The sequence below is a fragment of the Simochromis diagramma genome, unplaced genomic scaffold, assembly GCF_900408965.1.
Source record: "Simochromis diagramma unplaced genomic scaffold, fSimDia1.1 OVJJ01000753.1, whole genome shotgun sequence".
NCBI classification, from domain to species: domain Eukaryota; kingdom Metazoa; phylum Chordata; class Actinopteri; order Cichliformes; family Cichlidae; genus Simochromis; species Simochromis diagramma.
Window position 1 is genome coordinate 14,549,540 of NW_024387523.1, and position 13,487 is coordinate 14,563,026.

Below are 13,487 nucleotides of genomic sequence, written 5' to 3' on the forward strand. Positions count from 1 at the left end.
TGATAAAATGCAATGAAAGTTGGTATTTATTATTATCCCCTGGGTTGTTTAAGTTCAATAAACCTGCACACTTCTGTGTTTATTGGCGCTAAGGAGCTAAGCTCAGGCACTCATGGCAGATCAGCTGATCTCCTTCCACACATCCGATTCATTTAAATAGTCTGCAAGCTACTTTGCAATCCCACCTTCTCCACTTTCTGCTATATCTGACTTGATATGGATCATTTTGATACTGATGACTGCTCAGTACTGTACTGAGATTTTGCTGCTTTCCTCTCTCCTTTATGCACTTAGAAGGACGAGAAGGCCCCAGAACAAAGTCATGCCGTCAGATACAAATTACTGCAGATGGATGTAACAATCCCCCTGTGATGATTCACATCATCACAGTTGTACTTGGACAAGGCTAAGCACCAACATTTCAGTACTGTCATGTGTTGTTCATGTCAATATTTGCTACATTTTCAACACAGTCTGAACTATCTTAGGAAGCATTCTCTTAATTTCTTTAAGTAGTCTTCAGGAATAGTTCTCCGGGTATCTTGAAGGACATTCAAAGCCCTTATTTGGATGTTGGAAGCCTTTTGTAGCGTTCGCTGTCGAGATGATCCCACACTCCTTCAGTAATGTTGAGGTCGGGGCTCTGAGGACGCCAGTCGGTGCATTTTTCTATCCAGGCATACTTTTGCTCCATTGGCAGCGTTTTGGGATCATTGTCATGCTCAAGAAAATAAGCTGCTGGCAATCATATGCTTTCCAGATGGTTTTGCATGGTGGATAAAAAAATAAAAATAAAATCTATCAGTCAGTTTTGACAAGCTGAAATGCATGAAAGAGCTTCCACTGTGTTTTACAGATGGCTGTAGACACTCACTGACCTTCTAGATACATACTAGTGACAATTTGAACCAGAAATTTCAAACATGGATTCATCAGGCCATAAGACCTGTTGCCACTGATTTTCAGTCCAGGTTAGTAGCATTTCTCCCTGTTTTTCTTCCTTATGAATGACTTCTTCACAGCCACTTTTCCACTGAGAGATGCTTTCCTCATGTCCTAATGCCCTATTTCTGGCACTTTTTCTTTTGTCATCCATTTATCCAAATGCTGCATACCATGATGATGCTTTCACTAATAGTTCTTAGTGAATCATCTTGTTGGTGCAAAAATACTATTTCATTCCTGTCAAACTATTTTTCCTCATCATTTTTTACAGAATCAACTTGAAAAATGTTGATTCTGTAAGCAAATTATGATAACAAAATTCCTGAAGATACAAGTATGGCTCCTTGTAAGGAAAATAGAAATGAGGAGTGGCTCAACACTTTTGCACAGGACATTGTAGCTCCTTGGATGTTGTGCCCTTGAATAACCTCTTTTCAGTTCTTGAATATTTTACTAAACAAAAACAACAACAAAAAACATAGTAGGTAACAGTCATAATTGCTGTTTATTAGCATAACATTTTTTTTTATCTAATAAATATCAAAATGTTAGGGATAAAAGTTTGATTACAGTACATTCCATTTGCAGAGAAGCAGAGTCAAACCTACATGAATCCAAAAGAGAACAGTAGATCTGTCGGGATGAGAGTTATGACCTTTTCCTGGTTTAGGATTGCATCAGCTGATACCAGCAAACAGCACTGCCATAACTTTTTTATATACAGTAGCATCATTTACTGCCATCCCACACTCGTGCAATTTCTGAGGTAAAAAAATACAGCTTTAGTATCGATACATTCATAGAAATATAAAAGCGTCTTTATGTCCTTATTGTGCTTTTATGTGGGGATATTGCCTTCACTCTGAGCAGTTGAGAAAGTGGATCTCAGGATTGATGACCCTGGAGAAAAAGTCTACATTGCGGATCATAAACCAATTTAGCATCGGTAATATTTGCTCCAGGCCTTTTCACAACATGGGCGACTATCTTGTGCTAAATTAATCAGATTTTTTTTTTAACTAAGCCCACATCCAATAAATATGCATCAGTAAAATGCCAGGTTCAGCTATTAAAGACTGAACTGTGTTTCCTTTAAATAGATAGATAAATGGCAAGCTGGATTTCCACAGGGTGACATGCAGCATGTTAATGTTTGTCTACAGGCACTACTCAAAAGGCTCGGATAGGCATGCAGAGAGAGAGAGAAAGGAAGGAAGGAGAAAGAGAGAGAGGTGTATGGAGAGAAACACTGGAAAGGAGAAACGGAGAGGGAGAAAGAAAGTCCCTGTGCTCTTAGTGACAGACAACAGCAGGGGCTGTGGTGCCTGAGGCACACCATACCCTACCACCACCTCCTTAACTGTCTTCTTCCACCCCCACCTCCCACACTTTCCCGAGGGCCAGCGGTGAAGAGCACAATACTTCCCATCTCTCTACTCACGCCGTTCTGTGCTCCAAGTCCAACCAGTCACTGTTCCATGAAATCCAGAGCATCTGACACTGGTTGAATGAGCAAGGAAAAAGGGGTTAAAAGAGAGGGTTGCCCTCCACAACACACCCTCACCACTTGTTCTAAACCCAGCACTCCCAGTGCTTTCTCCTCCTCCAGCATGAAACCATTTTCAGTCAAAAGCAAAAAAAAAAAAAAAAATTCTTCTTTTTCTCCTCCATCCTACATTATGGCACAGGCTTGCTGTGGGGGAAGGTACTGGAGGTAAGCTGATAGTTGCCGCTACGGACCAGAAAGACCAGAGCTCCACAACCGACCCAAGCCTCTAACAACACGTAGTTTCTATAAGGTAAAGCTAACACACCTAAACCTTCTGTACTTGTTTTCATGCAATGGAGATTTGAAACACGTGCCTTTAAACAAAAAGAAGAAAAACATCTGAGTTGTGTCCCTGTAAACATTTTCCAGTGGTAGAGGGGACCCCAGTTTATCAGTCTTAGCTTGAGTTTAGGAAAATATCCCAAAAAGTGTTCTTGAGAAAGTCCTGCAGACTCCAAGACATTTGTGATTAAGGTCTGCTACAAATCCTTGGTTGGGTTGTGGTTGACATCCCCGAGTCCAGTTTGAGGAGAACCACCAGAGCTCTGAATAAGACCCTCATGTCCTCCGTCCTGCGGAGGTGGACTGTGTGCACCTGGCCTAATGGAGCTAGAAGCCCTGCCTCTGCAGTGGGGAAACTCTGGAGAGCTGAGGTGCGACAAAGGCATGTGTGGCTCTGAGATCACAGAGGATGGCTGCACTTGAAGGGCCAATGAGCTGGCAGTTGGAGATGGAGTTGAGCTGGGAATACCTATGTCCCCCAAAAGGAGGTCCTGGGTTTTGTGTATGAGGGAGTGGCACAATGTGCTATGCTGCTGGGACATGATGAGGGGGGAGGAAGGTAACGACATGGGTGTTTCTGTCCACACTGTGGCAGTCTGAGAGGGGAATGGTGAAGGGAAAGTCTGACGGGAGGGGGAATGGTGTAGGTATGTGTGGCGTGCTGGGGAGTAGTGTGTGGGGCAGACTACTGCAGGTTGTGGCACTGACGTCATGAGGGTCTCCATGAGTTGAGCCATTCTCTTCATGACCTGCCCCAGGTCGGCCACTTCTCTCCGAAGGGTGCTCACCTGCAGAAACAAACAAGAATCAAGAGACAATCTGCCTGTAACTATGGCTGGTATACATCATCCAAAGCACTCCACAAGTATTGAAAATAAAAAAAATATTGTGTTGGTGTCATATGGGTTACAATGTTTTTTTTGTTTTTGTTTTTGCGGAAGCAAGCTTGTAATTTATTTTAAGTCCCTGTGTGGTAGCTTTTACTGGAATCTGCAGCTACCGTCCTAGATTCATATGCATATTTATAGAAAATGTACACAATAAAGTGCATCTTTATCCCACCCTTCCCACTGTATGTTCATTTTTAACAGTCCTACTGCTGCTACTGGTTCACACTAAAGGCATTCAAATGCAAAAAAAAAAAGGAAAAAAAAAGGTTGGCTTGGTTTGTTTGTCCCAGCGGTTAGTGCGCCGACTACAATTAGACAACCATTTAAGTTGTTTTTGTCAGTGGATCGTTTTGTTAGACTTTGCAGGAAAGTAGTGCAATAACGAGGATCCACAGTGAGCTGTGAAAAAGTACTGCATACCAAACAAACTGCACACCTCCCACCAGGGTACCAAAATTCCTCAGGCTGCTGAATACAGATCACACTCTCTGCCCCACGAAATCAGAACATGGCTGAAAATTGTTACGGCTGACTTTAGACAATGCTTTTTGGCTGTGTTATAAAAAAAAATATGCCACTAATGTTGTCCATCTAACAGCAATATTGGCTTTATTGTCTAGAGGATGAGTGTCAAATTTAAGGGCTGGGTCAGCTTTGGAAAATATGAAGGAGGACATAAGTTTTTGGAGCAGCTATTCACACTCCACCAAAGTAGTTAAGTGACAGATAAACAATTTAATGACATGAAAATTACTATTTTTCCACTGTCTACTATAGAAATTCTATTTTAAATAGAAAAAAGAACATTTTCATCAATCAACAAAAATGTTATGTCTGTCTGGGCGCTGAGCTACCAGAACCTTTTCTGTAATTTTACACATATATCACGAAGAAAGACTGAGACATTCTGTTGAAATTGCACTTCTTTTTTTTTATAATATGAAGATATTTTAGGGAAAACCGAAGAACTAACTTCCTCTACAGGCGGCGCAATAAACCAAGCGGAGATGGTTCCTATAATCCACTAATTTCCTTGATTACTTTCATACTCCCTCAGCAATTGAAAGGTGTTCCTCCCAAAGTGTACGGCGTAGTCTAAGGAGCGTGGAAAGATGCTTTTCTTTCTAAACTCCTTAGACTATGATGACTTGGATCACTGAGAACCTTCACATACAACAAAGCAAGCCAAATTATTCCATTAATATGCTCCAAAAGCACAAACAGCACCAGAACCATGGGGAGGCCCAGTTCAGCAAATCCATGTAGAATTGTAATGAAGGAAGAAATTAGACACATAACCCCAAAACTTTTACTAGACTGCAAACCAGTAAGGTTGGCCATTTCAGTTTATGGGGACTGATTCAGATCCAGCCTCAAGTGGCCACTGGAGGAACTGCAGTTATTAGAACTTGAACGTGGGCTTCATTTTGCAGTTCTGGAGGTTTATAGCTACAATCTACAAGACTGCATTTGCTATATTTTGCTTAACAAATTTGACTATAACTCTCACATTCCAGTCATTACCATCAAATTGATTTTTCTGAATATATGACACAAACTTGTGAGGAGACACTGCTAATCAACAAAAAGCCACAGATTATGAATTTGTTTTTTTCAGGTCAGCCCTTCCAGGTCAAATATCTATTTCGCGCCTGCCGTTTTGCATGTAACTTCAAGCTGCTATAATTGGTCATTACACTGATGAGGGGGGTTGCTGATTAGTAGCTCTCTGCACGTGGCGTGTCCACAGAAGGCACGACCATGAAGTGCTGCCAACGTGCCATCTGCTTCTGCCAGTCAAAGCACTCATGACCATTCATCAGGCCAATCATGCACGCCAGCGCAACTGGATGCACATCAGCCCCCAGCGGGACACACAACTCCAGGTGGGAATTGCTCTGGTCGCTGCATGAATATGTCAAGATGTGATGAGGATGAGCACTCAAGTATATTGTGATCACGACAGACCTAATCAGGCTGGGAACTTCCATTTCCTCTCTCAGCTCACATTGTTATGTTGCCGCCTAGGCGAATGTTGTCCAAAGTGATTGTCCGGCTCAGTCGTTTTTAGGCAGGATTTTTAGCGTCTTACAGCATTGAGGTTGTTAAACTTTGATCAGCATCACAAAATCCTGACCAAAATCCTACTTTTGCTTTTACCATAGAAAAACATCCCCCCTTTTTCAATCTCTCCCTCTCACATGTGGCCGGGTCTAAACTCTGACTCTGATAAAAATAGAAAAGCCAAGAGTGGCGGTCCAGTCCAATCTGACACGCTGTCAGCGTGATTCTAGTACGCCCACGTCAGAGATAGACGGGTTAGAGAAACAGCAGCGATGCAGCGACAGGTACCCTCAAAGTCAGTAAGAGCATAGTTAGACCAAACAAAGCTGATGTTTACTTATCCATGAGTGTTTTAAAAGTGTTGAGCTGTAGTGCTGCAGTGCATAAATATAGTAATCCAACATATTAAACAACAGCAGGAAATTGCATGAATACTAAAATCCTGATTGCTCTCTATGCCGCCTGGGAGATCATGCAGTGAATAAATTCACAGTGCTTCCCTTTGCTTACTGTTTAGCTTATTGCATGACATACATATGATTGATATGTACTCATTTTAGTTTAATTTAAGACAGGATTATTTAAATTTCTCTTATATGACAGATTGATTTAATTCTATCATCTGTTTAAAACTTCTGCTGTATTCATGCCTTAGTTTCAAGTACCTGACTTTTTCTTTGTTTCTTATTGTTCATTGTGTTCAAAAGTGGGTCGCTACTGATGAGCAGGCATGCCTATTGTGTTGTTTCATGTCTTTCTAGCAGCCTCTTTTAGTAATTATGCATCTAATTACTCAAGCTGTTCAGGTAATGCTCCCATTGCTCCTGCTCTCCTATGCACATGATGATTTCCTTGGCGTAGTACAGAGGTCACCATGTTAGGCCTCATTTGAATTTGAATTTCTCCCACTGGATAAATAAACGGTCCTGTCATGGCGCCAAGTCGCAGGGCAAGTGTGAGAGGCCAAAGAGCAAGAAGTATGTCTTATAGCAGCATGAAGAAAAATCTGGAGTTAAAATGGTGAGAATGTGGTATAGGTCTGAATGATGTTAACCTTGTAAGCCTTTGGCTCAGATGGCCTTACTGAATTTTGAAAAAATAAAGTTCGAGCTTTGTTATTCAGTGGTAGTGACTCCTTTGAATAAAGGCAGAAACAAGAAGTGAAAATTACCCCCTTGGATTATCATCTCAACAGGAACCTCTTCTGATTTTGATTAAAAATGACAAAATTGGGTATCTCACTAATGCTGAATAAATCAGCCAGTGCTAGCATAGCTTAAAATAAATGTAATTTCTTTTTGCCTATAAATTATTATTTTTGTCTCCTTTGTCGTGCTTTTGTTGGACTAGTGTACGTTTGCATGGGGAGCTGATAGGGTTCAAATCAAACGCCCCTTTTCATCTCCTATGGTGATCGCTTTGAATGGATCCAAGTGTGGATTAACAGCCTACAAGACCATGCTGAGGTCCTTCCTGTTAACCACCGGTCACCCACAGAGACAGAGGAGGCACAGAGCCAGTGTGCATAACTGTGAAAAGGCTGTGCCATTGTCTTTCCTCTCTTTTATAGATTTCTTTCATTACTCATGCTTTACACACATCATGTTTCTACTAGCAACAACAGCAAAAAAAAAAAAAAAAAAAAAAAGTCCAGAGTATCTCATTTATTTGTCTATTTTTTTACAGGTTATCTCTTTCTCTTTTCTCTCTACCTCAGTCATCCCATATGATACACACCAAGGCTTAACAGGAGGAGGCGAACACTCCTCCTCACCTGCTAAGGGGTCTAATGTCAATTTAGCCGCCCGCCAATCAAAACCATAGGACACTGCACGGCAGTCTGTTTGCGTGTATGTGTGGACATTTTAAGTTTGACAGAGCACCACGAGAATTACAAATAAAAATATGACTGAAATCTATAGCATTTCAACTGTATGTTAATGTGAAAAAATAGAAATAGAGAAAGATTAAGTAAACGAAACGAACTAATAGGGTTTAAAATGCTTATTTGTTTGTCGTTTTTGCTTCATTACTTCCCTCAGTCCTTTCATCTGTCTTGTGGCTGACATGCTGATACAGCCATATGGTTTGTGCTTACTTGAGCCCTGTCTCTCTATCTCTATCACTCTCTGTCTCACCACAGTCATGTTTCTATGAGAGCATTAAACTTAATCTAAGATAACAAACTCCTCTTAATTCTTGCTCTTACCATAAACTAATTTTTTAACTTAAAATCGAATCATTTAATATTGTGTGAACTTGCTTTTTGTAATCCAAAAGGAGACGAGGTCCCTATAAACGCACGCAAGATCCCACCTGTTGATCGAGGTGTCGCAGTTGTCCTCTGGTCTCCTCCGCTTTAGCTGCTAATTCGGCTGTGCTTATGCGCAGCATATCTGTAACAAATAAGAAATGTATAATTCCCTTCAATCAAGGACCAATATACACCCCATAGTTGATTGCACTACAGCCATTATACAGCCATTAAGCACTCTGTCTACAAAGTGTTTTTGCATCTGGGACAGTAAATGACATAGGTTCATGTCTGTGAGTTGCGCTACATGAAGAGAATACCTGTGGTTGGTGCTGAGGCACTGGTTGGTTCACTGACAGGATGGCCTTGGTTAGAGAAGGAGAAGGCCAGGGAGCTCTCTGTCCCCTGACTGTCTTCAGTACCATCCACTATCCTGCAGAGAGATATTATTATATTATTGTGCAATAACACTACACAATGTACACATTTTGGTTATTGCATTATGGTGCTATTCCCTAAAATATTTTAGGCCAGAAATATAAGATTATGTGTTTAAAAACAAACCGAAATTTTCCATATATTTGAAATTCATAGTTTTAACATCAACACAGTATTTAATTCAATGTGAAACATATTTGTGAATATAAACGGCAATTTAAAAAATATGTAGCTGAATTCTATATATATTGCAACAGATTTTGTGTATTTAGCCAGTTATTTTTATTTCTATATAAGATAGTTATATAAGTTATATAAGAATAACCAGCTTGTTTGGTTTATACTCTATGTCACTGACAAATATTCATCCCATTAAATTTATTATGTTGGCTAAATTAAAATGATCCAGTCTAAACCATGATGAGCATAAAGACTGGAAATGGGGTTACATCTTTAAAAATACAGAAATGTCTCTTATAATACATTTTAAACCCTCTATTTAACCCTTTGTCCAACACATGTCATACAATAGTGTGTGTTGGACAAAGGGTGAATGTGAGTATGATATGAACCCACGTTCATCTGCTTCACTTCCACACATTCAACTGGCAAATGAGTCATGTGATTCCTACTTAAGCTTCTCCAGCCTGTCCACAGTTGCCGTGAAGATGCAAGCCACTTTGCAACCCACCTTCACCTCAGTCTTTCTTTATATATAATGTCTGACTTAAGTAATACCACGTCTTCTGATGTCTGCTCTGTTCGTTCTGGGATCTTGCTGCTGTTCCCTGACTTCTGCTTTCCATGTACATGAGTGAAAGTGCATGGAGGTCTCTCATCAGGAATTAATTAATGCAGTTGGTTCCTCCTTTCCATAATGATTCATTCATGTGTGTGTCATTAGAGAAAGTTTTAACACGACTCTATTCAGTGCTGTGAGAAACGAAATGCCTCCCATGATTCAATAGCTTACAGAACCACTTTTAGCAGCAGTAACTTGCAGTGAAGGTTTTCTGTATGACTTTATCAATAACTCATATCATTGTGGAGGAATTTTGTCCCACTCTGCTTTACAATGTTGCTTCAGTTCATAGAGGTGTCATGTATGCACAGCTCCTTTACGTTCCTGCCACATGATCTTAGAGGATCGTAGAGGTCTGTTGTAGCTTTAGCTGCTGGACAAATAGCCTCATATTTGACTCTAGAATACTTTGGTTTACAAAGGTGTTCATGGTCAGCTCAATGACTGCAAGGCATCCAGGTCATGTGGTTGCAAAACAACCAAATGACCTGTGATTCTGCTCATATGCTGTTTTTGGATTTTACCAAACATGTTGCTGTATAGCCAAATAGCTTCACTTTGGTCTCATCTGTCAAAAGGACATTGTTCCAGAAGCCTTGTGGTTTGCTCAGATGCAACTCTGCAAACCTAACCTGTGCTGCCATGTTCTCTTTAGAAAGAAGAGGCTTTCTTTGTGCTGTCTTTCCAAACAAGCCATGCTTATTTAGTCGTTTTCTGATTGTGCTGCCATGAAATGTAACATTTAATATGCTGACTGAGGTCGTTGGAGTCCGAGATATATTTCTTCCATTTTGCAGTTTCTGTAAGAACTGCACGTTTCAGGGTGTGAAACCTTTTCTGTATACCCTCACTGATAGATCACATAATAGAAATTAAGAGGATTAGACTTCCATTAGTCTGTCACAGGGTTTAGTAAATACACATACTGTTTGTCACTGATGATACTTTTGACTCATTTCTAGTTTGCGGCATATGCACTCTTCCAAAGAAATATAAAAATAGGCATAGCGTGGATTCACAGGGAAACAGGCCTAGACAGGAAGTAAGACCAATCAGTGGAGAACAAACTCACCTGGGGCTGAGATTGGAAGGATCTAAAGTGTTGAGAGTAATTTCCTGGATCTTCCTCCGAGACCTGCTAGAGTTTTGTGCCACGCTCTTCTGGCTGGGTCCGCACATTGGAGACTTCTCACCAGCCCCCCTGAGGTTCACTGCTCGTTTCTGCCGTGATAACAAAGATACGGTCACGGCCTCTTGCTCCTCTTGCTCCTCTTGCTCCTCCAGCTCCGCATCTTCCTCGTGTTCCTCCTGTGCCTCTGTGATAGGTGGATAGCCCTGAACCACTCGCCCGTTCCTCTTCACCTCTGACTGAAAAAAAAGCAAAATTAAATTAAAATCTAAAATCACTTTGGCTCATCTGTGGCTCATCATGGCCATTTCACTTTTTTTCTCTGCAAAGTTAATAAAATGGTTCTTTATTTTTTTTTTAAGCAAAAAAAATGTACTAATGACTTGTAAGTGCAATGAGTCGCCCACTCAGTTGGATAAAAGGTCAGATCAACAGTTTAGGTTGCAAATGTGTCCTGCAGAACAGTAAATGCAACACCTGACACCTGTCTCATTGAACACAGAGCGCTGCGTCTATCATTAGTGGTCTGCAATGAGCCTTCAGCTACAAGATGAGGTCTCAGCCTGATAATAGCAGAAGTAAAGACCACAGTCGCCTACTGAACCATCTTCCTCTGACAAAAATACCACCAGCGTGAGATTAATGTCTCATCGAGAGAGATAGACTCTTCTGTAAAATATTGGAACAGCTTGACAGTATATAGAGCATCTTATCGCCTTCTATTCTGGTGCCGCCATGATCTAATGACTGCAACTAATTTTGTGCAGAAGTGATCTATTTCGTCCTTCATCAAGTCTCAAACAATGATTGTGCCCATTATCGGTGACTGAAGCCTTCCGCTGAGTCACCCAACAAAGTTTTCAGAGTGCAGAAGCATCAAATTTCTTAGTGAGAGCTGATTAAAAATTCGGTGATGGCTGTTAACAAACAACATGAACTGATCGGACAAGTCTTTTAAATTAATGGCACCTGTCTAAAAGCTGTTTAGCTTCTGCTTGTGAGAGTGAGAATTTGGGTACCTGCGTCTCTAGAGCTGTTGTGGACAGTCTGGCCTTAACCTGGAAGAAAGCCAAAGAGGAAACACAGTAAATGAACTGCAGATTAGAGCAATTAACCTGCCATCTTTCTTTTCTTGCTTTTAATTTACAGGTGAGTCAGTTCACAAGGTTATACAGTAAATTATTTTCTAAAGCCAGTATAAGAATAGAATAGATGATAATGACAAATACCCTAATGACCTTGATATAGTAGTACTGTAGTGGTAAATGCAGGATAGTAAGACCAAAAAAAAAAAGCAATCTCAACTTTTCAGCCGCAAAACACCCCTCCATCTCCTGTCTTCATTTAAAGTCTATTGAGCCCTGAGATTTGGGCTGCCCCTCTGCACATTAGCCTCACCTAAAAGCCCTGCGGCATGCAGTCCGAGTGAGTGCGGGTGTGTGTGTGTTAATGATGTGTGTGCGCGTGTAAGTGGGCCAGCGGCGTTTGGGCAGGCGAGACAAAAACACCTGACTGTAATTACAGCAGTTCAGCTTCTCCAAGTCGGCTCAGCTAGCTCTCTCTCTCTGTAATTTTAAAGTTTCCAGACCCTTCTTGCTTTGCCGTCTCTAAACTCATCAGTCATTCTCACACATTAGTACAGTATCGTGATTCATTTCACCGAGAAATTGGCGAGAGCACATTAATTGCTTCTCTTGCACTGCTGTGGGTAATACCCAGGCATCATTAATTAAAAAATATTAAAAAATCAGGATCTATTAAGGGTGTATGGAGATAATTAAAACAAATGAAAGATTTGATTTGGTGTTTGGCTTTGGGATCCCCAAATCTATTTTGCTTATTTAGTTTATTATTTCATTGCTATTGATTTAGCAAAATTAGCACCTAACGCATGTCTTCTCACATCTTTCTTTCTTTTCTGTAGTTCCTTCTTTTGGCATCACAATCAAAAAACGGTTCATGGGGGATGTATAGTTAAAAATCAGTTTAAATCTCCTTCCAAGGAAAACATGATTTGATCCCGTGCTAAATTTGTAACTTTCCTCATTTATTTTGCTTGGATATGCTTTCCACAATGTAAAATAATCTCATGAGATAAGCTTTAAGAAGCTCCAGACTGAGTGCTATTGCTGATGATGTAACTGTAAATGATGTAACTCTCTCCTTTAAAATGAAACTACCACGAAGATTACAAACTGTTTATACTAATTTCCCTCGCTTTATAAGTTAGCCAATTATATGTGGAATCAATACACCAATACTTGGATGGACTCACGTGTGCCTCGTGTCCCTCTCTCAGGTTGTACGTGAGGTCCTGCTGGATGTCCTGGACGAAGTGGTGAGAGTACTCAGGATAGAGGTCCAACACCTCATAGAGTCCTTTCAGGTTGATACACTGCAGGTCACAGTAGGTCAGGGCTTTCACATCTGCATTGGTTTTTATTACCCGGTTATCCAAGGACAGGTTTGCTCCGATCAGGTCACCTTTACCTGCTCAGGCAGAGAGAGAGTGAGATGGTCAGAAAAAGAGGTGACAGCATAATGTACACTGTGGTAAAGGGTGTTAGAGGCACAGACTCAGTAATCTTTTCTGCAGACGCATCGGGACACATCAGCGATAACTGAAAAGTTTATAAGCTTGGAGGGTGGAGAGGTCCTGGAGCAGAGTAATGCTTAGACATTAAGAGGATTATTCATTTATTCAAGACTCAGAATATAACTTCTTCTGAATTCTAATTAGTAACTTTGTCACTATTATAGACTGTATGTCTTCTATTATTACACTAAGTACTGAGCACAGTGTTGGTTAAGGCAGGGAAGGAAGACACACTCAGCTTGGTAAAGCTGAAAACAGCTGATCTCACTGCAAGCCCCCAAAGGTGATAGCTCAGCTAACACACTTTTACAAATCCTCATAGTAAATTTTATTAAGGGTACACTACTAAGGAACCTTGGACTACATATAATTGCTGCTGCCTCTGCAAGCTTCTTTGGAACCCACCTCCACCTCAGCTTCTCCTTCTCACGTGGTGTCTGACTTAATCAATGTCATGTGTGTTGTAATTTCCACCTGTTCAACTGTGTACCTGGAGCCTTGAGGCTGCTATACCATGACAGAGCCACATACCACCAAA

The 13,487-nt window shown here is 40.8% G+C and overlaps 1 protein-coding gene across 1 annotated transcript in view; it reads right to left on the reverse strand.

Moving 5' to 3' along the window:
- Window positions 1-1,294: 1,294 nt before the first annotated feature.
- kcnh8 (potassium voltage-gated channel, subfamily H (eag-related), member 8) overlaps window positions 1,295-13,487 on the reverse strand; it is a 55,670-nt gene continuing 43,477 nt past the window's right edge. Inside the window, exons 11-16 of the mRNA XM_040021281.1 lie at window positions 12,629-12,843; window positions 11,373-11,411; window positions 10,297-10,592; window positions 8,305-8,417; window positions 8,047-8,126; window positions 1,295-3,564 (exon numbers count right to left, since the gene is read on the reverse strand). Coding sequence (XP_039877215.1) covers window positions 2,974-3,564; window positions 8,047-8,126; window positions 8,305-8,417; window positions 10,297-10,592; window positions 11,373-11,411; window positions 12,629-12,843 — 1,334 coding nt within the window. The 3' untranslated portion in view covers window positions 1,295-2,973. The remainder of the gene's footprint in view (window positions 3,565-8,046; window positions 8,127-8,304; window positions 8,418-10,296; window positions 10,593-11,372; window positions 11,412-12,628; window positions 12,844-13,487) is intronic.